This window comes from Oryzias melastigma, linkage group LG16 (genome assembly GCF_002922805.2).
Source record: "Oryzias melastigma strain HK-1 linkage group LG16, ASM292280v2, whole genome shotgun sequence".
Taxonomy (NCBI): Eukaryota; Metazoa; Chordata; class Actinopteri; order Beloniformes; family Adrianichthyidae; genus Oryzias; species Oryzias melastigma.
In genome coordinates, this window is record NC_050527.1 from 7284550 (window position 1) to 7312231 (window position 27682).

The following is a 27682-nucleotide window of genomic DNA, read 5'->3' on the forward strand; positions in this document are numbered from 1 at the left end:
TTATCTCAATTTATTAAAGTTATAACATAACCGCCCAAAATAAATAATTCATAAATCCACACAGTAATCACCAAATCAGCACAAGAAAAATGAGCTCACGTCCACATAAACTACATTTAACCACACTTTCAACACTCAAAGTTTAATGAAAGAATAATAAACTAAAACTTTTTTTTTTTCATCCTCAGTGTTTTTAACAACCTAAAACTGCTGAATTCAGTGTGGTGATGCCCGATAACTTCTAAAAGTTCTGTGTTTCCTTCAGCAGCGATGGTTGTTTTTCACTAAATATCGAGTTTTATTTTTCTTTTTTCTTCAGTTGTGCAGGTTCCTGCTATATTGACTTACATGGCTTGTTATGTTAAATTCTGGATGCCTTCAACAAGAGCAACATTAGCTGTTAGCTAAAGTTCCCGAGGCAGATAAGATCCCAGTGGAATGCAAGAGGACACAGGGTGTATCCTTACATTGCAAACACACAAGTTAAGAAATAAGTCTGCAAATTTTAATGCTAAAAGAACCAAGTTGACCATTTTCTAGAGCCACAAACTCCCACCTCACTGTGTAAAGTTTCACTCCAATCATCTTTAAATGTATTGTAAAATTCCCAGTGATCTTTTAAATATGATTATGCTGTTTTTAATCTAAATTGATTTGGCTGAATTTGGACTGAACTCATGTGGTTTGCTTAAAATTAAGTTTGTTTTCCCTGATAGTCCAAAACAATTTTTTTGTCTGAGTGCATCCAAGCGGACTCTGGTCCGTGACCAGGAACCGCTCTCTGACCCATATTTTGAGGTGGTTGTTCATTTCCAATCAGACTGAGCTTCAGTTTTCTCTAAGATTCCTCAGTCTGAATACACTCCATGCTGGGAGTGGAACTGAACCAAAACAGCCATCGTAGGTGGCATTACTGGATGTAGACAAGAGTAAGAATGAAGAAACCAATGAGCCGTGGACAAATGTAAAGTAACGATAAGACTCCGCGACTCACTGAAATTTGGTCGAATGAATGCAGGCTCATTAAAAGAACTTTGAACATGATACACATCACTTCTCACACTGTTTTCCTCACAATCTATCTGTCATAGACACTTATCTGCGTACCTTCATAACTGGCGTCTTTTCAGTGACCGCCTTGCCTCCACAGTACCAAAGTAGCAAAAGTATTTACCTGACCGTGATACAGACGCTCAAAATTAGTTCACAAAAATAAAGTTTGAGTAAGTGAACTATCTTGACAAAGATTCCAAAGCTTAGGACTTCCATTATTATTTCTCTCATTACTTTGGCCAGTCGTCACAGTTCCTGCCCAATGACTGAAGAGATCTTTAGTCACATGGCTTTGTTTACAAGCTTTGCTCCGAAATAGAAATGTCCAGTTGAAAGGCAGTCTGGATGCAGACTAAGCACAAGGTTCAGGACTTTTCCAGTCTGAATACACCAAGAAGACCTGTGTCATTTTCTAGGACATAGTTTCTGCAGAGCGGCAGTATTTCATTAGAAATGTATCTCTGAATTGTGAAGTCAGCCTCGATCGCTTCCCATCATCCCTTTGTTTAAACTCTCTCCTGCTAGCTTACAGCCCCTCACATCTCCAGCCTAACATTAGTGGTGATACAAAAATGGCGAGAAAAGTCGGAGCTATCAAGCCGCAGGATTCTGAGCCTGGAGGAAAGCGAAGATGTACACGGATCTATTTGTCTACAAGCGGATGTATCAGCAGTGAGCTTATGGCCTGCCGATTGTAGCACCTACATCACTGATAAAAGCTTTTTCCAGCAGAATTTTTTTTGTCTGCTCCTGATTTTCAGCGATTTAATAAAAGAAATACTCAGAAAAACAACTTTGAGCTTAATTTTCTTTATATATGTCCTCAATCATGAAAGAAATGCCACAAGAGCATGTTAAAAACACCACTTTCATTGGAGAGGGTCTTTAAAGTAAAAATGTGTTTTTCTGGCCATTATCCTCATGTCAAATAAGATCCTCCTGCTGCAACTGACAACTTATGTAAGACATATCAACCAAAAATGCCAAACACAGTATTTGTGTAAATTGTTAGCATTAAAACCACAGAGGGATGAAAGAGCAGCATACAGGCTCCTGGGTTAATAGATGTCGCTACAGAGCTGACAACATTAACTTATTGTAATTGCCTTTTCATGCAGTTTATTGGCCAGTATGAGTCAATATGTGACAACACTGTAAAACCAATATTAAAAATTCAATTTTTTTAGGATTCTTTGATCATGACTATCAATGCAACAGAAACTTTATAAGTGGTGGTAAGCATTTCCTGTGTGGTTTTATGTATTAGTGTCTCAGAAAGTAACAACAATTCCCTTTTAGCATCCATTTTACTTTTGTCTTTTCCTCTGGGACTCTTAGTCTTTTTGACTCCCACAGTTCTGTCACTTTTACTCAACTCTTTATATCAAGATTATCTGACCACATTAACGTGTGCCGTGGGCAAATCACGCCGGCAGAAAAAATATATGTATATATCAGAGAGTCTCTAAGAAGGAAGTGAATAAATTAGTTTGTTTCTTTCCAAACATGTTTGAACAATAAAAATGTATAATCTGCTTTTGTCTTAAAGAGCTTTTACTGTGACTGTTGGGCTAATAAACAATACGTTAAATCAAAATTGTTCCTGACTGAACCACATGGAACAGTGAGACCACAATGCAAACATGGACCTGTCAATACATGGCATTGATCAGTGGAGGTCAGAAACCAGGGCGTATATTGAGTCAGTGCCTCTCTCTGTCACACGGCTTCCATTCAAACCCATTTCTCTTGCTCTTTTATATTTTGTCATGTTTCTTCTTTAATTCAAGCTTATGAACAGAAATTACATTTATATTTGGTGACTTTTTTTGAAAGAGTTTTTGGAGTACAAGTGGGCTTTTGCAGATGATCTGATGATATTTTTGTTTTTAATACGTTCTTGTGCCTTTTTTCAAAGGATGGAGAACATATATAAAGAAAATTTGGCTTTAATTTGCTTTTTTATGCAAATTGTTGTGAATCAAGAGCAGACAGAAAAAGCAGTTTGAAAAAGAGTGTATTTTTGATCGAGAGTCATGCTTCCTGCTCCGCTCCACTTGTAGACGAATAGATCCATGAACGTCTTTGTTTTCCTCGTCTGAGCTAGTATCTGGCTCAAAGCCGTCCGACAGGATAACTCAAATTTTTGGTGCACCGGTAATGTTAGTTTGAGGTTGTGAGGAGTTGGGCCACAAAGAGTTCTGAAACTTGATAATTTGTGTTTTGGTAAGGGACCTCATATGAGAAAGAAACAACATGGATTCTGGACAAAAATATGCTTTTTTATGGAAAAATTTGTTTTTTGTTCCCATTTTAGTGCCAGTTGCACCATTTGGTTGATGTCTTTCAGGGAAAAACACAGTGTGTTGGAATGATCGGAAAAATAACAGTCTAACTTGATAAACTCACATGAAACGTGAGAAAAACAACTAATCTTCCATAACAACATGAATGCAAAATAACTTTCTGCACCTAAAAACGACCCAGTTTATTTGTGGTGCACCATCTAAGCAGAGACACCAAAATTACAGGGGAAAATAAAACATTAATATGGATTATCAATAGAACTTGTGTGGCATCCCAGATTAAATGGTTTAATGCACACGTGTCAAAGTTAAGGCCCGGGGGCCGGATCCGGCCCTTCAGATCATTTTATTTTATTGTTATTGATGACCCAATGATATATTGCGCTTATTTCGAACTTGTGTAATTTTGACAAAATATATTTTAATGGAGAGTAAAATATTAAAAGTTATTTTGGGTTTAAATTGATTTATTCTAGAATAATATTCCTGCCTTTTGTAGCTCATAATTATGTTAAAAAGTTAAGTTTTTAAAGTTTTAAAAATTTAGTTTTAGCGTGTGCGATAAATGTTAATCCTTTTCGGCCTGCGACCTACTGTGTGTTTTGGATTTTGGCCCCTGTGCGATTGTGTTTGACACCCGTGGTTTAACGGGCCGCAGTTTCCTAATTAACTCCCACTCTGCAGAATATGTCGTAGAAAACAATACAGATTTTTTAATTTTGACCAAAAAAAATAGTATAGTTAAAAGAATTAAAATTAAACTAAATCAAAAGAACACTTTGAAAACTGATTAAAAGATGATCGAGTGAGATTTTAATGTTGAGCATTTGGGGAAAAAAACGCTATTTACGTACTAAAGGAAGCTATTAAAACAGTATTATGAGCTAGTAATATAAACTGCAGTTGCAAAATCGATTTGAAAGAATTTGTTTGTTCAGCAATAATGTATCTTGATGGTCAACAAAGAACATTTTGTTGGTTTGAAGCGCTCACATTTTCAACACGCAAACGTTCAAGCTTGATCGTTCTAGATCCTCCTTTAGCGTGAGTTTATCTAATAACTCCCATGACACTATTACAATTCAAAAACACTCACTCTGTTATGCCATCGCATGATAAGTGCGAGTGTGCAGTCATCTTGGCACTTGGCCTTATTCCTTCTGATTAAAAAAAAAACTTTTCTATTGCTGTGCTTCTGTTAGCAGCATCCAGAGATAAAGGTCATGGCGTGACGATGACCAAATCTTAATCTTTGGTGTTAGGATAATACAGCCTGCAGAGGAGCTGGTTAAAACAGCATCTTTTTTTTTAATTAAGAAAAACACTTAGAGCTTCATAAACACACAAACAGGGGAGAATCAGTTCATCAGTCCAAATCTGGTTCCCTTTTTTTCCTTTTCTATCCAAAATAAAAGCCAGTCTGTTTTCTAACATGTTATTAAAGCGTTTTTACGGTTAAAACGTTTAACAAAGGGTATTTACTAAAATTAATCAACGTATTATTGTCCTTAGACAGAATCCAAACAGTAATAGTGAACGTTTGCTTTAAAAAAAACTCCATCAAACAATGACTTTAACTTTGAAGAAAAAAACTTTTCACACGGTTAGACGTAAATATCTCTTTAGGAATAAAAAAGCCTTTGCATGTACCAAATTCTGAGAAAAATCTTTATAAATAAAATATAGTTATTAGACTAAGCGGTCTTAGACTAAGTCATCCTGACCCCCAACTTTCTTGTGCTATGACAACTTTGTGGCAAACATTTAGCATTGTTTCTGAATAGAAACAATGAAAACATATGATCATTTTGAAGACTTTATCATAAAACTACAGGGATTTTTAAACTAGCTTCCATCCTCCTCAAATATACTGAGTTTAATTCAAACTTGGACAATAAAACAACAAATTTAAAAGTTCAGTAACTAAAAAAAACGTTTCTGATCTGATTATTTACAGTATTTACTGGTGTCAAATGCTACAGAGATCAAACACAATAAATTCAATCATTTCTGAAGATAAATCTATATTATTGACTCGGATAACAAATTCTAAAGACTATAGAGGCTCCTATTTAGTTTTTTATATTCCTTTAAATTGGTATTTCTTGTTGCCTTAAATCTAAGCTTTATGCTAAAGAGTTTGTGCCAGAACATTATGTCAGGATGGTGCAAAAACCATGTTAGCACGCCATCGTTTTCTCTGACAAAGATGTATAATGTGGGATTATGGAGAGAAAATAGACTCACTCTGATTTGTGGATGCATAACTCTAGATTTCTTCATAAATTAGGATTTGCATGTGCATTATCCCTTTTGGAAAGTATTTTTATTTTTAAAGGGATAAGTGCTTCTAAAATGTTTATTTAGACTTTTTTATGTTAGTTATCGGGAATATCTGTTTAAGAAAGTGGGAACATTTTAAGTTTCACCAGATATTATTCACAATCTAAGTTTAAAACAGCTGATAGGAAAACTCTAATGACCCATCATTCTAGTAGTACTTGAACACATCACTCACGGATGAATCAGTGACACGTAAAAAGAGTCTCACGATGGAATCCGTGTGTAACTTAGGTGTCGTGTGTGCGAAAGAGGTGATTTTTGTATGCAATTAGTTTCAAGCTGTTGTAATTTTAATTTGTGCATGTGTAAATTGTATTTTGTATTTTTTTAAATTTTGTAATTTTTTTTAACTTATGCACAAAACAAGAGTTACAAATCAAGAATACGCATGCACAAATCCAAAGTTATGCACAATTCATAAATTACACACGCACAAATCCTTATTTATGCACAAATCAAGAGTTATGCACTCGCAAATTGGAGTGAGTCTATTTTCTCTCCATATTGGGATGTAGGCAAAATAATATGGTGACACATTCTACAAACCAAAAAACTCAGGTGTATAAAAGTTATTTTAACTTGGTCAAAACTCTTTCCGGTTCAACTTTTAAACTTGCGTTAAACCAACTTACAATGATTCTTGACTAAAAATGACAAGTGGACACCTGACTCAAGGTTCTGAGCAAAAATCATACTTGAGCTATTTTCTTAATATGTTAGATTAATTATTTTAAAGGTTTCACTTTAAGGGATTCATCCTAACATAACATGGAACACAAACATTCAGACTGATAGAAGAAAACAAAGAAATGTGCAAAATAAAAATAACTTGCTGCAGTTCAGAACGATTAAAGTGCTGTAATGCTCACTCTTTTTAAAATGACTGAATAAAAGTAGATTTATTGACAAAAAAATCTAAAAACTCTTTCTGAAATACTTTAATGTTTAGTTTGAAAATTAAAAAATAAAATAGTAGACGCATTTCAAATATCGTGTTGCTCAAACAGACTAATAATGGGTTTCATAAACTACATTTAAATTTCATTTCTCCCACTTAAACATCAATAAAATGTTCGGAATCATTAAATCAGCTACAACTTTGTATTGTGTCATTGTGAAACCCATTTGAAACCACAGCTGTGTTTTGTCTTAGGTCACAACAATTTACCAAACCGAAAAAAGGATTAGCATCATGTGACCATCTTATCTGTCCAGTTCATCCAATGTTCTGCTGCTCTTAGTGCTTTTTATTATTATTATTTATTCCTAATTTTTATACTTTTTCTAAAGCAAAAATAGATTACAAAAAAATAAATTATGTGAAATAGTTAAATGTAGGCTATATAACTACAAGACTTCTTAAACTTTATATTTGTATATATTACATTTTAGAACAGAGAATGGGTTTTTTAGTCACTACTTTGAGTTAATTTACAGGTTTTTACAATAATATTGATATTAATATTTAAACAAAAACCACAGCGAGAGAAAAAGATTTACGACACTTACTTTTTTTGACGTTTTTCCGGTTAATAAACGCCCTTAAAAATATATATTTCTACAACTTTTTACTTTACGTGACAAAATAGAAAGAAGTAAAAATAAAATAAAAATAAACACGGAGCACCATGTCCGCACTGACAGTGTCCGCGCGCCTCCACGCTCGTGACGAGCGCGCTCACGTGGCATATGTGCCCGGCCAGCCCAGCTGGCACGCGCCCACCTTCGATTGGGAATGCTAATCCTGCTACTTTACCAGCTATCAGTCCTATCTTTTTTTCTTTTTTTTAAACACGGTGCGTCGGAATTTGCTCATTTTAAAACTCTCGTTTGACTATTTATTTTATTAAATGTGGAAATTTTTGCTGATTTTTTCAATAAAATTTCAAAATAAAATGTAACTTTTAAAATATTTCTTTTTTGATGCATCTATTTATTGATACATTTATAACATTTTATTTAATAATAAATAAAAATGTGTTTTTAATATGTATATTTATAGATATTTAATATGTCTAATGTACAATAAAGGTATTAATTATTCATTCCATTTACAGTGTCATTTTAATGAACAGAAGTTCAGGTTTTTGGTGCATTAGCAATAGCAAGAAGGACTTTGTCAGATAGCAATGGGTGAGTTGAATGTATGTGACAGTGGGTGCATGCTTGTGTGTTTTTTTTTTTTTTTTTTTCTAATACTTAATCTGATTTAATCTCAGTCAGAGGCCAGGAAGTGTCCTGTGATGTCACAGATTCAGTCATGATAGGGATCAGACTGAAGATGAGGACAAACAGTGAAGGAGCAGGGTAATGCAGCGGCCACTCGCTTGCATTTACTGTAGCATGCATGTCAGCTCTGCTGTGCAGGTAAACTTTCATCCTCCCAAAAAAAAAAAAAATCACCAAAAATGTGCAAAAGAAAATGCAGTGAGAGTTGGCACATGCACACAACCTAATGCCGTGTAGATTACACGTAACTGAACAGCATATGTCACTGCTAATTGCGTAAGTGTTTATGTGAAAACACTGTTGTGATTATCATTGACCCATGGAAATCTGTGTGGGGAGGAAGGAGAGTGACGTGGGAAAAAAGAAAAAAAGAAAAACGTGGTGATGTCACAGGTTGATCAAAAAAGACTAGAAGTTTAAATAAAAACAGCCAAATGTTACAAATAAAGATTAGATTTAGATTGATCTGAATAAATCTAAATACATATAAAAAATATGTATTAAATTGCCCCTTGATCTCGTCTGTTAAGCTGCCCCTGATTACAATGACTGTAATCCTGGTTTAGCTCAGTAGCACTGTGGAGTCAGGCTGGACAAAACATTTCTAACTATAAAGTTCTGGTTCTTTTACATACATACACCTTTAAAAATGTCTTATATCAATGCTCATTATTATACATTTAACAGAAAGAAGCTTAGTTATTAGAAATTTAACATTTTTTGAGGCTTATATTAATTTCCTTTAAATTCTCCAAATAAGACATCACCAACACTGCTTATATCTAATATGTCAATTCAGCACTCGAGCATTTTTATAGTAACGTTTTAACTACAATGCCATTATGTTGCAAAATGTAAAAAACAAAAATGATGTGGAATCTGCATTGTGGTGCCTTCAGCACATGCATTACTGACTTCAAGCCACTAGTGGGCAGATTTGAACTATTTATGCATTATGAAACGCAGAGGCGTTTAATTTTCTTATAAGTTGTTAGCCATGATGGAAGTCTGCAAAACTATAAAATCTGCTTAAATAAATAAATACATTTACAACAATTCATAAAGGAAAATAGATCATTTTTCAGTCAAGAATGTTTAAATCAAACTGTATTTATGAATCTGTTTATTTTTTTAATACATTTTACTTGTTTCATGTCCTAATATTCAGTAAAAATCACATTAATATTATCTGGTGGATGAGGTGATAAAGGTCCATAGAGTTCTGTTGAATGTTGATCTTCATTTTCTACAGTTTGCACAGTAAACTCCAGGACACCAGTAACAAGTTCCAGACTGCATCCCGGTCACACACAGTGCAGATCCAATGCTGCGTGATTCAGGAGTCAGCACATATTGGTACGGTGTGTGCTGCATGTCTGCTGCTGCCCTGCTGGGAGAATCTGCGTTTCTGATTTGATCTGTTTTGCTTGTTTTTACTATATTTTTCAAACTCTGGTTTGGTTTGTAGCATTTAGTTATTGCTTCATTATCAGGTTGTCTGGCCCTCTATGACTTCCACTGAACCGCGTTCACACCAGTTTTTAATTTGCAATCGTAACACTGTTTTTTGCTTTGTTTACCTTTTCTGTCATTTACTATAAAAAAATTTAAGTAATATTTTTTTTTCCCTAAAAATTAAAGTTAAAAATATATTCTCTTTAAAGTTTTTATTTGTACTTCAATGTCCCTTTAGGGCACATGTGTCAAAGTCAAGGTCGGGGGCCGGATCCGGCCCTCCTAGTAATTATATCCGGCCCTCCAGCTCATTTTTATGTATTGTTACGAATGGCCCAATGTCGTCTTGCACTCATTTCTAACTTATATAATTTTGACAAAATATATATTTTATGGAGGGTAAAATATTGAAAGTTATTTAAGTTGATTTATTCTGGAATCATATTCCTGCCTTTTTATTATTAATATTTATGTTAAAAAAGTTACGGTTTTAAAGTTCTAAAAATTTGAATTCTGACAGCTTTTTGGACTATTTTGGCATTTACTAAGATTCTTAGGCTGTTTTGGAGTTAAGCTTATCTTTACACGTGAGCCATTTTGGCTAATTTATTTTTATTTTTCAGTCTTTTAGGATATTTTGAAGTTTAGCTATTTTTTCAGCTACATGCTAGCTGTTTTGGTTAACCTATTTTTTTAGACTAATTTGGCATTTAGTTAATATTATAGCTGGCTATCAGGTTCAGCTTTTTCAGCTATCAGCTTCAATGTTTTCAGTTATCAGTTTCAGCATTTTCAGCTATCAGCACTAGCATCTTCAACGGCCAAATTCAGCTTACAGTATTCACACTAGCATAATGCTATATATATAGTTCATAATTATGTTAAAAGTTATGGTTTTAATAGTTTTATAAATTTAGTTATAGTGTGTTCAATAAATGTTTATCCCGTTCGGCCCGTGACATAAGGTGTGTTTCGGATTTTGGTCCCCTGTCGACTGAGTTTTACACCCCTGCTTTAGGGGCTCCGTAACTGTTCGTCTCCTGCATTTGGAACTTTTACAACCCAAAAAATTCATTACAACCAAATTTCATTATACTTGGCTAAAAAAAACTGCAACTCAAACATTTCTAACACAAAAGGCCTTTAAGACTTTTCATGGGATATTTTCTTAGTTCTACATCTGTTAATATTTCTTTCAAAATGACAACCCTGTTTTACAGTTGTTTTGTCAAAAATGTATGAACAAAATATGGATAGTACAACATTATCTGGATAAGGGTATAATACTAAAGTAAATACATTTTCAATTCAAGAAATCACAAAAAAAACTTTCTTTGTTCAGTTGAATCTCCACTCTCAGTCCAATAGCCAAATATTTCAGATATAGTGCTCATTCACATTGTTTTTTTTATTTTTATTTTTTTATTTTATTTGTCTGCACCTCTAAAACATATTGCAAAAAAAAAAAACCAGGTATAAAAATACATTAAAAAGTGAGTGCAGGAACAGGCAAAAAAACCCATATGGGCTTATATTAGATCCTCTACCCAATAAAACTTTAGATTAACACAAAATAAAATTTTACAATTTTTTAAACATTTTTTTTGCAACTATAAACTTTAAACATCTTAAGAAACAGTAGAAAAACATTTAGATTTGACAATATAATACATTTATCATCAGGGATTCCCTTTAACTTTTTTTAAAAGAAGCGTCTGATATGCCATTCATAGCCAGACGGAAATTCCAAATTTTAAATTGCAAACTAAATTGTGACCTTGATGTGACACATTTAAATACACAATGTTATAAGTGGCTGTTGTTTAATTCAGACTAGAGTTGGTTTACATCAGGCATCCAGCTTCATTGGGCAGGTGTGAAAGCTCACCTGGACTATAGTGGATTTAATTTCAAATTACAGATAAATGTAATTTTTTTTGTCTCCTCTTGATTCACAACAATTCTAATAAATAAATACTCAGAAATACACATTTAAGCTTAATTTTCTTTATATATGTCCTCCGTCATCAGAAAAATGCTACAAGAACATGATCAAAACACCAAAAAACACAATTTTCATTGGAGTGGTTTTCCAGCTGGTTTTGTCCACTTCAGTTTTGCTTAATGAAAGCAAACAAGACTAAATAAAGGCGGGAAATTATTCACACGCCTATTTGAACGCCAGCATGGAAGCAACTTCTGACGGCACTCTCACACAGGACAAACTGACTTTATTGTGCAAATTTACAAAACAGTGAATAGAATAGGGGGAGGGGCTTGCTGGTGGGTTGTGGGGATCAATAACTCATCACAGTACGTGAATCAGCGCGGTCCGACGGCCATTTGTCACAGGCAAAAACGTCCGCCCCTTTTAATCAAACCTGCGGTTGTGAAGACGGTCAGCCGGCCCGCCAGACTGTCAGTCAGCATCTGTTAAGCTAATTAATGAAATGAGCAAGGACAGCCAGGAAAAGATGAGAGAGATGTTGGGACTCTGTGTGTGGAGAAATTTGTCAAACTATGATTGCCTGCTGGTCGGACGCGTTACGGCCCCTTCGTTTGCGAGAGCAGAATCAAATAGAGACATAGAATAGAGTAATGAGGCCCGCTCTTGTCAGACGCATGTGATCAAACACTATTTTCATAACACATGCTGAGTCAAACAATATGTTAAATCTGAAGAGTACCTGATGTTCTGAGTGCATCAGTTGTACGGAAAATTTTCAGAAAATTAGTTTCATAACGCAATAATCAGAGAAATTAACCCTTTAACCCTTTATTTACTGTAACTATTCAACTGTTAACACAATAATTCCAGCAGATTTGAAATGCTTGAAAAGAACTTAAAAAGTTGCATTACCTGCGATTATGTCAGTGTTACATACACATGTCATTGTGAAAGCTTTTTGCTGAAAGTAGTTGCTGAAGATGCTGAAGCTTTTTGCTGAATATGGTGACACAATTTACTTTAATTGCTGAAGGGATTTGCTGAAAATACAAAAGCTATTTGCAAAATGTTAAATGTGCAAAATGACTGTAAATTTTTGAAAGAGTGCTGAATCTGACCAAAATTTCTATAAAATGTGTTGTAAGATTGCTAAAAAATCCCTAATACATGCCAATTTTTGCAAAAATATTTAATGTCTTGCTTAAATATGGGCTAAACTCCAAATTAGCTCCAAAAACGTTATTAGATACCAAATTAGCCAAAAAAAAGCTAGCTCGTTGGTTAAATACTTGCTAAACTCACAAATAGCCTAAAATTCATCAGCAAACTAAATTAGTCAAAAAGATTAGCCTGTTGCTAAAATAGAAGATTGGTCTAAAAAAACCTCAGTATAAATTAGCCAAAAACTTTAGCGTGATGCTAAAATAATTAGCTTAACTCCAAATTAGCATTAAAAAAACCTCAGCAGATGCCAAATTTAGTATAGTATATAGCTTAAATACTAGCTAAACTCTAAAATAGCCTAAAATTTCTCAGTAAACTAAATTGTTCAAAAAATGTTAGCCTGTTACTACAGTTGAAGCTAAACTCTAAATTAGCCTTAAAAACTCCAGTAGATAACAAATTAGCCGAAAATGTTAGCATGTTGCTAAAATTTGAGCTAAACTCCAAATTTGTTGATAAACTGCATAAAAGATTAAAACATGACCCATGAATATTTTGGAATTTGAAGACTTTCTCATTTCCAATGAGGCATATTTTACTCAATATTTCAAAAACTATAAAAGTATAACTAAATTAGGGCTGCCACGATTAGTCGACCAATCGAAGACTAATTGACTATCAAAATAGTCGACGACTAATTTAATAGTCAATTAGTCGTTACTTTATATTATAATGGAGTCAGAGTGTAGTAAAGGTCAAAGTTATTATGGCATGCTGCTAGCTTTTTGGACTAGTTTGGTATTTATTAAGGTCTTTTAGGCTATTTTGGAGATTAGCTAATATTTCAGCTACATGCTAGCTATTTTAGCTAATTTTGACTGTTTTTGTCCATTATGGAGTTAGTCTAATATTTACAAGCTAGCTGTTTTGGTTAATTAAGGCTTTTTTCAGTTTTTTTTAAGGTATTTTGAAGTTTATCTGTTTTTTAAGCTACATGCTAGCTGTTTTAGCTAACCTATGCTTTTTTTCTGTTTTTTTAGGCTAATTTGGCATGTAACTAATATTTTAGCTGGCTATCAGCTTCAGCTTTTTCAGCTATTAACTTCAGCAATTTCAGCTATCAACCTCAGTGTTTTTAGCTGACAAATTCAGTTTACATACTGTACTATATATCTATTTTTTTAGTTAGGTTCAAGCTAATGATGGTTAAGATGTGTGCTTTACATCCAGTTTCCACATGGCCGGTAAGTCGACTAATGGGAAAAAATGATCGGTGATTAGTCGACTACTAAAATAATTGTTTGTGGCACCACTAAACTAAATAAACATAAACTATAAACTTTATGAATACCAAAAGTACAAGCATTAATGTCTTCAACGACCTGAACGGTTGGAAACCAAGATTGCTGAAATCGCTGAAAGTGTGATTGACTTTTTAAGTGCAGAAAAAGGAAAGGAAGGATCAGGAGCTTAGTGTGAATGCTTACTAAGTGAATGCTTACTAAGCAATCACACTATTATCATGTTAATGGTTGAAAAGTTACAGTATGTTAAAGATTTTGTGCTAAAACGTCACTGGTGTCGCCCCAGGCGTTAAAGGGTAAATACATTTGAAAATGTAACCTTTACCCTGCAACCTCCAGAAAACACCATTAGTACAAGTCATTTTTTACCCTCTCATCTTTAAACATCACATATTTGCATTTGAGATTGATATACACTAATTAATATAGAGAAACACATCCATTTCAGGTCAAACCACCAGAACAAATCACTTAAATTTAATTAGGAGTTATGGTGGGCGCCTCCACTGTGGAAGATTTATGTGCACTGACTTACACAAATAAACAGCACAGAGCTGAGGTTCTTTTTTCCTCATGTTTACATCCTAACAGGAATGATAACTCCAAATGTTTCATCTCATTAAATCCCTTAACTTTTTTTGTAAATGTAAAAGCTCAGTGGATTTCACCAAAAAGACCTGCTCATCCTCTCGTCTGGTGGAGTGCTCGTGCCTCCACAGCCGTCTCCCCCCCTTTGCCCTATTTTGGCATGCAAGTGGCAGGTATTTGTTCAAATTCCTCACACCCCGTGGGGATAGGTATGTCCACCCCTCTTCTACCCTCAGTCTTTACGGCCCCGTCTCTGTCTATATCTCCCACACCGGCACATGTATGAAGCAGCCGACCCGGACGCCCCGCCGCCAGCGCGAGGCGCACGGCCCACACATTTTACTGGCTCAGGTCGCAGCTAAATCACTTCCAAGTTGCTCTTGAAGCTGGCAAACCGCAGCTGCGGCTTCGACAACTGCGACGCCAAGAACAACTCGGCGGATGACATGCGAGTGTGAGCTGCTTTTGATAACTGCTGAAAGGCCCGCTTATTCAATGGGGCTGTCAGAGTGTCTACCAGTTAAACTTTGCTCCGACATGGAAAAATGTTGATATGGGCAAGGATGCTGGATAATTAATTTCCTCTAAATTTCGGTCGTGGTGTTGCTCCCCCATGGGGCTGAGAGATGCCATAAGCATGAGCTGCTGCTGCTGTTGTGTTGACGTTGGGTCAGAGTAGAAGTGCAATAATTGTTGCACTTCATCATCAAAAAAATAAAAAGAAAGAGGACAGCAAAAACTGGTGATATGCCAATTGAGTAAATCAACCTTCCCATCGAGAGAAAAAGAATTAAATGGTTCTTCACATGGATGAAGAGTTCACGGAACGATCATTTATAGCAGCATTTCACTGATTATCTATTCTTGATTGGGATTTGAGAACCATAAAAAACTAAAACATGTGTTTAACAGTTGAATATTTAATGACACACTCCCATTAAAATCGTGTTTTTGGTGTGTTTAACATGCTATTTTGGCATGTTTCTGATGATGGAGGACATATATGAAGTAAATTGGGATTAAATTAACATTTCTGAGTATTTCTTTATTGGATAATTGCTTATCAGGAGCAGACAAATAAATGCTTCAGGAAAAAGTTGGCCCACAAGCTCCCTGATCTGCTCTAATCTGGTTTATAGACGACTAGATCTTTGTTTTCCTGGTCTGAGCTGGTTCAAAACTGTACAACTGGATAGCTTCGATATTGCTTGACACTTTTGTTGCACTGGTAATGTTATGTTGAGGTTATGAGGGGCTGTAAGTTAGAACGTGTTGATAAAAGGGATGATGGGAAATGAGGGCAGACTACTCCGTGCCAACAGTCTGGTCCAGAACTCAGGTTGTGTCCGAATTCCTCCCCTAAGCACTATTTAGTGCACTATATAGTGCGTTCGCCATTTTCTAGTGCTGTCCGAATCTACGAGTGCACTCGAAATTTCCCAGAAGTCTTTGCGAAAAACTATTGTGCATCGATGCTCACTAGATTAGCGAACGTAGACCACAATGCATTGCGATCGAACAATTTCAAACAAAAAAAAACGTGTTTAAATGTAATTTTTGAATAAACCATCCACATTTTCACTATCAGAATAAAGTGGAGTCATAAATAAATGTTGTGAAATGTTTGCATCGTACACTTCGTGAAATCAGTGACGTCTTATCCGGTCTTTAGAAAAACAAAAGAAAAGTAGTGAGCATCGTGTCCGAATTACCTTTAAAATCCAGGGCACTATATATGTATATCGTTTTTTGGTAGTTAGGGGAGGAATTCGGACACAACTTCAGAGGTGAATTTTGAATAAACTCCCGGCGCTCTGCAGGAACTATGTTGTAGAAAACAAGTTTCCTGATTTTGTCTACAACCGGCATAAATTAAAAGACCACTAGGAACGCCTTGAAAATAGATCAAAAGATGGAAAGAGTGAGATTTTAATGGAAACCATTGGGAAAAAATCTGTAAGAGTTCTGTGGTTTTGTTTGGCTTGTTTTTTTTTTTTTGTTATGTTCTGAGTTTCATCAGTTTCGTCAGTCACACCAGTTCTAGGTTAATCATTATTCACAGCTTTTTTCATTTCAGTTAATTGCTATCAGCCTATTTGAGTGTCTGGTTAAGTTCAGCATTCTCAACTCATCTGCAACCTTTTTTTATTTTAATAAATATATGCATATGTTTTACTCTGTGGGTTTTTGTCATGTTTCAGTTTGTTAATTGAATGATTTACTTTTGTGCCACCTAACCTTTTCCTCTGCGTTTGGGTCTCCACCACCACTTCCTAACAAAACCCTTTACTTACTTCCTGTACAAAGTTAATTTATTGGTATTTTTAGATTGTAATATAGTCTGCTGTTGCAAAATCAGTTTGAAAGAGTTTGTTTTTACATCAAATAGACATTTTGACAATCAAGAAAGAAGATAAAGGGCTAACACTTTCAACACGCAAGCATCTGAACTTCCATGTTGAAAGTGTTAGCTCAAGGTTGGTTAAATAAAAACTTGTGGAGTTCTGATATATTTTTAGTCTGGTTTTATCCCTTGTTATGTAAAAGTAAGAAAATATATATTTTAGTTAATTTTTTTAGACCCTTTTAAGGTGAAAGTGGATTCGCTGATATGCCAAAAGTTGAACAAAGTAAGCATGTCCAAAGTCTGGCACAACCATTGGAAACCTTTCAGATGGTCGAACGAGAAAAACAGATTTGTCTCTGTGAAAACTATTCACTAACTAAATAAGAGAGTCATTTGTGTATCTTCCTTCACACATGATTTAAATTCAGAAGTTTAAAGTGAGCTTTTAATAATAAATAATTTGTAACATTTTTCTCCAGACAGACTTTTTCTTTATTTCAATTCCGGTCTTCAAAAATAAATTAGACAGTAATTTAGATAAAAATGTATTTCTGTTTAATGTGGAAATATGAAAAGTATTTCATTCAATACCAATCTGGCAAAATCGTGTGTAATCATGAACGTTTTATCATTTTAAACAATAGTTTTTGTAGCCAGGAAAGATTTTTTCTCCAAATATAATCATCTTTTTTATATAAACCCTCATCGAAACAATCATCAGGATTATACTGAATAACCATTTTACCTTTGCTCATCTCATAAACCGTCAAGCTTTCATAAATAACTGTGAACGTCGTGGTTTTTAGGGAAGTATTTGCTGCTTTCATACCTGGATTTTTCACATCATATAATTATGAGTCACAGTATGACTGATGGTACTGAGGATCCCGTTTAGGGTCAGATTTTTTGTGGTTGCTTTGGTTAGATTCTTCCTTAAGGTATTGAAGCCGTTAAGAGAGTATCCAGCTTCAATCAAACATGCAGCGACTATAAAATATGGCAGTTTGAAGCAGACAGCCTCTCAGCATGACCATCCAACGTTCCCCGCAATAACTCAAAAATGAAATAAAAGAAACTGTAATTATCAGCGAGTTTTAGAAGAAATGCTGACAAAAATATAAAATCCTCACACAGTATAATGTATTTGAAACATTCTGCAAAGTAAAGAACTGTGATTAGAGACGCTATTGCTATAAATTCTCCCTTTTTTGTTCCTATGGTGGAGGCTTCTTGAATTCCATCTTAGACCAAAACTATTTAACATTAATATTCAGCATGCAGGACAACGCTCCAGCACTCTCTCATTAAGTGCGTGTGTGTCCCATCCCACTTCTCCACTACTGGCACGCTCAGAACCTGCAGTTCAGACTCATCAGTGACAGAGCGGAGAACGCAGCTGCTCTGGGGGAGCTCAGATCTCAAACTTCTTGAGCGATCGTCTGAGATCAGACACATGAGAAGAATATTTTAGGATGCTATTCCACTCTAATCCAAGGAGTATTTTTTTCATTGCATCTGGGATTAAAACAACCTAAAGTAAAGGTATGTTTGTTTCTTTTATTTTTATTCATTTACCATCATTAACCCTTTAACACATGAACACAAAATATTTAGCATACTGTAACTTTTCAACCGTTAACACGATCATTCCAGCAGATTTTGAAGGAGAAAAGCGCCGCTTTTCTCCTTCAAAATCTGCTGGAATGATTGTGTTAACAGTTGAAAAGTTACAGTAAATCAAAGAACATAAACACTGGAGCTCGAGTGTTAAAGGGTTAACTGATGGATAAAATGTAAATAAGTCAGAATTATTTCACTTAAAACTAATCCATAACAGCATTTAATTTAAAAACCTGTTTCCTGTTGGTAAAGCTGTCTTTGTAAATAAATGTTATTTTTAAAAAAAACAGTCCTTGAACACATCAGATGCATTTGAGGACTCCATGTTAGGCTGTAAATTGTCGGCTAATTTTAAAATGCAGTTTTGCACATTTGTAAGGTATATTTATGCATAGCAAACAGCTACTACTTAATTAGCTAAGTGGTTCTTATTGCGCAAATATGTAAATCAATTCACGCCTGACTTCATTTGCAATTGTTTGTAAAAAAAATCTGTTTTTTTGTTGAAAATTATGACAAATTAAGTAGATTTACATTGAAAGTTAGCGATATAAAGGGGTTAATGAACTAATTTGATCACTTTTACTTAAAAAATACATTTATTTTTGTTTTTACTCAAAATTCACAAGAGAACATCTTACATTTTTTATTTTTTCTAATAAAAAAAAGTAACTACTTCTTAAATAGCTGAATTGTAGGGTTTTTTTTTTTTGCAAATATAAATTTTGTTTTTTGCAAATCAACTTCCTGTATTTATTCCAGCTGTTTTTAAAGGAATCCCTCCGTTTTCAGAGTGCTGCAGAACACATCTGCTCCTCAAACAGTAGCTGTTAACCCCACTGCCACCAGGGTCACACGGGCTGTTTGTGTTTTTTTCCCCTTCATTTTTTTTTTTAAGTCAGTTCAAAGAACATTTCTTTAAAAAACTTGTCTCACAAAACAAAAAGGGCTCGAATGTTCCTTTTTTTTTTTTCTCCCTTGAATGCGGCGCCATGTTTCGGTCCTGACGCTTCGGGGGCTCACGCCTGACTCCCCATCCAAACCACCAGTGCGCAAAACTGCACAACACATGCGCAAGAAATTTAAACAAAAACTTGGCAGTTTGTCGCGGGCTCCCGACCAACTCATTAAAAACGTGTCTGCCCTCATGTTGTCCTCATTTTTGCTGTTTTTGTTGAACTTAGCCATCGTCCACATGTTGACCCTCAGAAAGAGGTCTCTTTGGAGATTTACAGTGTTGAATTGAAGCCCCCCCCTGCTTTGAAAATCCAATCATTTCACTAAAACTACAACAGCTTTCTTTTCCCCTTTCCCCAGTCTCCTGTGAAACTATAAAACTCTGATGGCTCTGCCAACAGGAGCAGGTTTCTGCCCAAGCATAAACTATCCTGGATTTGCTGACATTTTCATTTAAACATGTTTATTTGACTGTATTTATGTTACGTTAAGGTTTAAATGCACATAAATCAAACTGCAGAACCCACAGATGGAATAATAAGATTTGTATTAGTTTAAAAAGGTGGGAAAAGTTTTGACAATATATTTTTTTTCTTTTTTCTATCTGATCTTAAACAGCTTCACTGCTCTCCATCTCTTTAGCCTAAACCTCTTTTCACCCCTCATTCCACATGATGGATTTCTTGGGTTCTTTACCTCCTCCACCTCCTTACACCTTCACTGTAATGCCCAATCTTTCGGTTCCTTCCTCTCCTCCTTCCATCTCTCCATCCCCCAGCTTGGCCTCCACGGCTCTCTTCTGCTCTTTTCTCTCCCTTCTGTCCCTGCTGGGCATCACAGGAAACCTTTACACTTTAGGCCTCCTGTTGAGGCGCAGCAGGAGGAGACGCGGAGGAGGCCCGGCCTGCTGCCTGAGAAGACTTCCCGTCCCATCCTGCCTCGCCAACTCCACGTCCCCCACCTCCTCTCCGACCTCCTCTCCCTCCTCCTCTCTTCACCTCCAGGTGCTGAGCCTCGCCCTTGCGGATTTGCTCTACCTTTTCACCGCGCCCTTCATCGTGTACGACAGCCTGGCCTCTGGATGGGCCTTCGGGGAACTTGGCTGCCGCCTCATCCTGAGCCTGGACCTTCTCACCATGCACGCCTCTATATTCACCCTCACCGCCATGAGTCTGGATCGGTACCGGGCTGTGGCGCATCCTCTACAGACCTCCTCCTCCAGCTCCTCCAGTTTGCTGCGAGTGGGTCTAGCGTGGGGGCTGGCAGTGGCCCTTAGCATGCCAATGATGATCACCCTGCACTTAGAGGACGGGGAAAACCATGAGGGCCAGCTCTGCGTCCCGGCCTGGGATGAGCAGAGCTCCAAGGCCTACCTGAGTGTGCTGTTTTGCACCAGCATTCTCGGCCCTGGCCTCGCCATTGGAGCACTTTACGCCACTCTGGGCCGCCTTTACTGGGTGTCACAGACACGGCCGGCGTGGGCCAGCGGGAACAACACCGCTTGTCCTCCTCGAGCACCAAAACCTAAAGTCCTGCTCCTCATCCTCGGCATCGTCCTGGCCTTTTGGGCCTGCTTCCTCCCTTTCTGGATTTGGCAACTGCTTCCCCTCTACAAGCCAGACATGCTGCGGACAGTACCAGTGGGGACGCAGGTGACAGTCAATCGCATCCTAACAGGGCTGACCTACGGGAACTCCTGTGTGAACCCGTTCTTCTACACGCTGTTGACTGGAAAACGAAAACGTGCCCGACAAGTACTCACGTCGGCCAATCAGCTCTGCCGCAAGAGCAGCCCACTGCAGTAGCTTCTCTGTACCAGAACAGACAAAAACACGAATGAGCGTATTCAAAACTGCTCGCACATGTGAAAGTTACAGGAACCCACACCAAAGACCAGAGACTTAGCTTTTAGCCTGCAGGCTGTGTGAGTATAATCTTACATGATGATAGCACTTTGTAAAAGGGAATTATCTCCTGTTAAGAGATAAGAATCAAACATTTTAGTGAATATTTCTTTACATATGTTAGTTTCTGAATGCTTTCTCATTAAAACACAGAAAACCTTGATTAAAAAAACATATATTGTCTATTAAAATTACCACAAAGTTTACATTTTTAACAATTTTATAGTGCTGCAAAAGCAGTTTTGTAAAAAAAAGGGTATTAAGTTATACTTTATACATTTTTTTTACTTAAATCCCTTCTATTTAGGTTAAATAATGATCATTTTATCAAGAAAATTTTATTGTAGTGCATGCACAGGAGTTCAAAGTAATTTTCATTAGCACCTCTGCTTGTTTTTGGAGAACTCCAAGGAAAATGTTTGTTTTTGAACAGCTGGTTATGTCTTGCCAGGCTCCGGACGAGGACATTTTTCTGTGAAATTGTTTATTGACTTAACCATTTATGTTCAAGTGTGGCCACAGGCCTTTTGTTTTCTTCTCCTGGACCATGACATATCGGAAAAAAGTGTCTTTGCAATCATCTTGACCAGCATGTTGGGTTTAAATTGTTGTTATAAATAATGCAAAGCTTTGCATGCGTTAAATGATGTTGGTTATATATAATAAGGCTATACAACATTGCAGAGAATAAAATCTTGAATAAAGAGAATGCCTTAAAGCATTTGTTGTGTCTTTTACTGACAAAGCAACAAACACATAAGGAAAAGGGACACACAAGAAGGGTTTCATGGTGATAAATTTACTTGTTTTCTTCCTTCGGAAAGACTCATCTGTGACTCAAAGGCCTCCTTTCTTTTTTGACCCAGACGAGCAAATATTTTTTGAAAGACAAAAGTCCGACTGGTGAGATGATTGGACTGAAAGCCCAAGAAGGTAATGCGTGAGAAGGTCCTAAAATAGCTGAAACAGCTGACGTCTTTTCATCAAACTCAAAGGTTTTGATTGACGTCTTGAGCCTAAATCCATTGTAAATGTTTGACTTTATACAATGTGATGAAACAAATGCGTCTGTTTTGAAGTATTAGTTGTGTAAAAGCTTTACAACTTTCATGCTATAGTGATTCTCCTGCTCCTTTCTGTAGATATTTCGGCACGTAAAACCTCAGCAATTTCACACTTTCAGCAATTTCAGCAACTTTGGTATCAAAACGTTCAGCTCATTCAGGACATTACTGCGTAGTTTTGATATTCATAAATTTCATATTTTTTTTAAATATTGCGCAAAATATGCCCCGGAGGGTGTGAATGAGCACATTCTTCAAAAACTTTGTGCACTTTAAAACCATCGTTAACAGTAATTTTAAAATAATTTGGCATTGACCTGGTACATTAGCATTATGCTAGCTCATTCAGTTTTTTATGCTAATTTGGAATTTAACTAACATTTTAGTCACATGCTAACATTTTTGGCTAATATGTTACCTACCAAGGGTTTTTTTATGCTAATTTGGAATTTAGCTAACATTTTAGTCACATGCTAACATTTTTGGCTAATATGTTATCTACCAAGGGGTTTTTTATGCTAATTTGGAATTTAGCTAATATTTTAGCAATAGGCTAACCTTTTTGACGGATGTTATCTACTGAGTTTTGTATGCTAATTTGGAATTTATCTAATATTTTATCAACATGTTAACGTTGTGGGCTAGTAGTTTGCTACTTTTGAGTTTGCCTAATATTTTAGCAACAGGCTAGTTTTACTATTTTGGCATTTAGTGAGGATTTTTAGGCTATTTTGGAGTTTAGCTAGTATTTTAGTAATGTGCTAGCTTTTTAGGATAAGTTGGCATCTATTTAGGTTTTTTGATGCTAATTTGGAGTTGAGCTCATATTTAAGAAACACACTACATGTTTTTTTAATATATAAAATTGGCATGTATTGAGGATTTTTAAGCAAACTTACAATAATTTTTTCAGAAATTTAGGCCAGGAGTCTTTGATTGTTTTTTAATGAAATTTCAAGTCTTTTAGCAAGTTCAGAATTTGCATTTTCAGCAAACCCCTTCAGCAATTACAGTAAATTGCTCCAGCTTCTTTAGCGACCAGTTTCACACGCATTGCAGGTAATGCCACTATTCTAGTTATATTAGTTTATGCTGGCTTGCTGGTGAAAGGAAGAAAAGAATGACCTCGATATGGAAAAAATGTAATAATAATCTGTAAAACTAATAATAAAAGTCCATCATTAATCTGAAATCTTTTCCATTTCATCTCCTTTTTCAAAGAATAAGTCTCCAGACTTTTGCTGCTCAAAATGCAGTTTGCGGTTAACTGGAAAAGAACAATGATCCACAGGTACTGGATAATTTAGGGGGTTTCATTTTAGAATGTAACACAAGAATTTAATTATGTTAACTTGAGGCTTGCACATGCTTTTTCATATTTACCACATGCATGTATGACGTTACCTGAGGAAAAGAAAACCCAGCGTTTGCATAAGAGGCGAGGACACCCTGCAGAGCTTTGCACTGCAAGTGGGGATAAACTGAAGGGTCACTTCAAAACCATTTGTCAGGGGGATATGTGTTTTTTTGGCATCTGCAATGCCAACTTTTTTTTTTTTTGGTCGACACTGCCTTCCATGTGTTTCCATTTACTCAATCCGTCTAACCTTGGAGCACAATGTTCCCACTGCAGTTATAATCATGTGCTGACACCACAGGGGGCGCTTCTGTTGTGAAGTTAATGCAATATCCATCCGCCTTTCTCAGACAGTTCGTCAAAGCGTTTGTCCGTTTAAATAACTGTCCTACAGACAAACAGTTTTGAAATTGTGCACCTTCACATATGAGACTGGGACTTTTGGAGCCTTGAATCACTTTTAAATGACAGGCGATGGAGGATCCGTCTCACAGAGATTAAAATCATCCAAAAACTATCCTTGGAAGTAATCTGCGTATTAAAAAGAAAAGGGGACGTTTAGGGGTGCAAACTGGACCGACTTATTATTTATGTGCCCATGTTTGCATTAGACTCTATATCAGATGATGAAGTTCTCCCTCAGATCTGCAAGGTCGACTGAACAGTTTGATAAACTGAAATACACTGTTTGGTCAACACAACCAAATGGAAGGAAAATATTGTCCCAGTTGGCAGATTGGTCGATCTATAAACTCTGTGTTGGTTTTGGTTGGTAGTGCGAGCACTAGCTTGCTTGCTCCAACAACAACTTTACTGTAGTAACTGCAACAAAGCGCTCCTCATTTATCCACAGATTACAGGCGATGTTGTCCTCTTTTCTCTAGAAAGTGTACTCTACCTGAGGATTTCATAACCTCAGCACATGTCAGTTTCCTGGAACCACCAAGCATCTTTCCATCCCATCCTCCCCCCTTAACCACCAGGCTGTCCTTCTGACCACTGTTCGAGGCGGTTGCAGGTGCCCCTCCCCTGGGCAGGCAGCTCAGGAAAGCACCCCGCTGCACAGACGAGACGAGGCCACAACCCGGGCCAAAATCCTGCTGTGAGGTGTATAAGAGGCTCCCATTCTCTGCAAACACACACACACACACACACAAAGATCCCCCCTTCCCTCCTTTAAAACTCAATCTCCCCATCTGTTTTCCCTCTCTTCGTCTTGTCTGCTCCACACTTCACTCTTATTTTGGTCTTATTTATGCAGCTTTCAGAAAGTCGGACTCAGGGGTCTCAGAGTAATCATTGGCATTGTGAATTTTAAGACTTCCAGTTTTCAGATGCTGAAATCAAACCCACTTCAGATTTTAATGCCACACACGTGACATACGCACTCTCAGTCAAAAAGACTTCTTGTAATTGCTGGTATAACAGCAAACACTAAAACCCAGGTGGTCACAGTGTCTCTTTGTTTGACCCCGGGCGGCCCCGTCCGGAGGCACCCCTCTTCCTTCATGTCCCTGGTCTCACAGCTCGGTGTCAGCTGCCGCGATCAGGCGAGAGCCGGCTTTGCGGGCCTCAAAGGCCGGAGGTTACATCAACCAACACACACATTACGGTTAACACTTAGGCTCATACTGCACCCTTGAGCTTTTTCTTGATCCCTCTCCCTGTGTTTCGCCGAACTTGGGTTTTTTTTTCTTCTCGCACTGTACTGCCTGTAAATAGTCATCGCTGTCAAGGCAGGCGTCAAAGATCTGCTGACCTCTGACACTCCGTTCTGTTTCAGTTTTTTCAAGCAGGGAAGTCAAAGCGCTTGTGCACGTACCATCACTTGAGGGAAAAAAACTTCAAGAAAAAACTGAATATACTCTTGAGATATGAGATCCTGGTGTAGTACTGGAACATTTTACTGTAAATTACTGTAAATACTATCCATCTTCTTCCCCTCATCCAACACCCAGGTTCCTCCACAGAAACTTCCTTCTGTTCTGTCAAAGGTGACCCTAAAGCCTTCCTGAGAGACATGGTCCTTCCAGTACATCATGAAACTTCGCCAGGGTCTTGTACAGGTGGAACATACCCACGATAACTCCTCTAGGAGAGATCAGATAGAGAGGCTCAAGCCACCTTTACCAGCTTTTCTCTATGAGGTAACTCCAAACCTCCAGATGACAGTTCCCAGGAAATTAAGAAAATTCATTGAAGCTGCTTGGATTTCATGACCTAAACTTCTTTAATAAAGGTCAAAACATGGATTGGCCAGTTAATTAAGAGCTTTGCCTTTTGGCTGAGCTATTTTTTTTACTACAATAGGCTGACAGAGTGATTACACCGCCTTTGAAAACCGCCTTTTTCTTTTTTTTTGGTCAAGAACCATTGCTTCTGACTTCCCAACTGACCCTAAGAGTATGTTAGGGTCTCCTCAGTCTGTCTGGCCTTCTCCTCAGTCAGCAAACCCACCTCACCACCAGGTGGTGATTGATTAAAAGCTCCCCCATTCTCTTCACCTGACACATGGTGAAACGTCAGATAACACAAGAAAGTTGATCAATGGCCTCCTGGTCCTTTAGTGACATGTGCCCTGATGGACACCCTTATGCTTAAACAGGGTTTGTCATTAACAAACAAGTGTTGCCACAGAGACCCAACAACAAAACCCCACTTGTGTTCAGATCAGGAAGGCGGTTCCTTGAGACCACGCCCATCCAGGTATCACCGTCATCGCCCATGTGGTCGGACTGTACTGCAGCTAAGCCGAAACCACAGTATGACCTGTCTCTGACCAGACGGTGTAAGGACACAAATGTCTCGTTCACTAATTCTTCTCACTATGAGCAACAAAATGTCAAACCATAGAAAATGTAATTGTTCATAATGTTGTGATGATGAAGTTGGACAAGATACAAGTTAAAGACTGCCATCTGCTGGAAATGAACAAAATAAAGTCTGTTAAGAATTTGAACTGGTTATTTGAACACTGTAGCAGTCAAACCCAACAGTTGGGTTCAACTTGTACAAAGTTAGGATTTTTATGACTAAATCTCAACAAAAGACAAGATACTTCCTCATGCTGTAATTATTTCTTTACAGCAGATGGATTCCAAATTGTGTCTTCAAAATAAAGAAGGATGCCAAAACTGTTTTACCACATTTTTATATGAATCATAATAGCTTTTAATTAGTATTTGTGAAAAAGTACTTTAAAAATGATCTAAAAATAATGTATTGATGCTGTTGTCAAATCATACCCATTTAAGAAATAAATTACACAAATAAATATACACAATGCACAATACAAAACCCCAAAATAATCAACTGTGGCTGCTTGTTGTAACAAATGCTGATCCATGTCAGCCCCACACAGCGTTCTCACCTTCCAGAATAACCGGCAACTGATGCTGTGTCTCCAACCTCTTGGGTGGTCGGTAACTAAACACCTGACACATTAAGAAACCAAGCTAAAGATGGAGGCCTGCAGGTATGATGCTGCACCTTTGCTGTATGGAATCTTCCTCCACAGCTCATTACTAAACTCATGTATAAACTCTGACTGTTCACAAATGTAAATATACACAAATATGGTTAAATCAAGCCCAATAAACAGATTATTTAGCTTAATTACTGAAGGAATACAATTGTTACTTTTTACAATATCATGACAAATTGAATGTTTGAATTCGTTTTTTTATCCCCGTACTGAGATTACTTAAAAAGAAAATAAACTTACCTTTATCAAAGTTTCACATCTTCTCCTCTATAAACTTTCATGATGTCCTCGTTGTGGTGGCTCAAAAGTAATGAAAAGCAGATCAGGTGGAGTGAGGCACCAGAAAAATCATCCAACTTCCATGTGGACATGTGCGGATCTCTGGCGCCCTCTTGCGGTAGAATTAAAGCAATCACATTATTTCTGAAGGCGGAAGCGGAAATACTCGTGCAGTGGCTAACAACTGGGAGCGTTTTTCTGCTCAGCCTGTGCTCAAATCAAGACTATTTCTTGAGTTTGCTTCCGCGTTGATAATTTTTTTCTCATTAAACGGAGTATT

At 36.8% G+C, this 27682-nt stretch overlaps 2 protein-coding genes across 3 annotated transcripts in view; one reads left to right on the forward strand and one right to left on the reverse strand.

The window, feature by feature from the left end:
• The window catches only part of kcnj14 (potassium inwardly rectifying channel subfamily J member 14), a 40263-nt gene extending 12799 nt beyond the window's left edge, over positions 1 to 27464 (reverse strand). The window contains exon 1 of one of the 2 annotated variants that reach the window (XM_024267400.2): positions 27364 to 27464. The gene's annotated coding sequence lies outside the window, so the exon portion shown is untranslated. Of the gene's footprint in view, positions 1 to 7211; positions 7349 to 27363 lie in introns of those variants that run through there. The other variant, XM_036215710.1, reaches the window with a different exon arrangement.
• On the forward strand, positions 17506 to 21400 carry LOC112143442 (urotensin-2 receptor). The gene is made up of 2 exons (XM_024267407.2): positions 17506 to 18279; positions 19933 to 21400. The coding sequence occupies exon 2, from the start codon at positions 19986 to 19988 to the stop codon at positions 21117 to 21119; it is 1134 nt and encodes a 377-aa protein (XP_024123175.1). The 5' UTR covers positions 17506 to 18279; positions 19933 to 19985; the 3' UTR covers positions 21120 to 21400.
• Positions 27465 to 27682: the final 218 nt, after the last annotated feature.

What these genes read in the sequence shown, in the direction of transcription:
- LOC112143442 (XM_024267407.2), top strand. Translation starts at nt 19,986, where the DNA reads ATGATGGATTTCTTGGGTTCTTTACCTCCTCCACCTCCTTACACCTTC.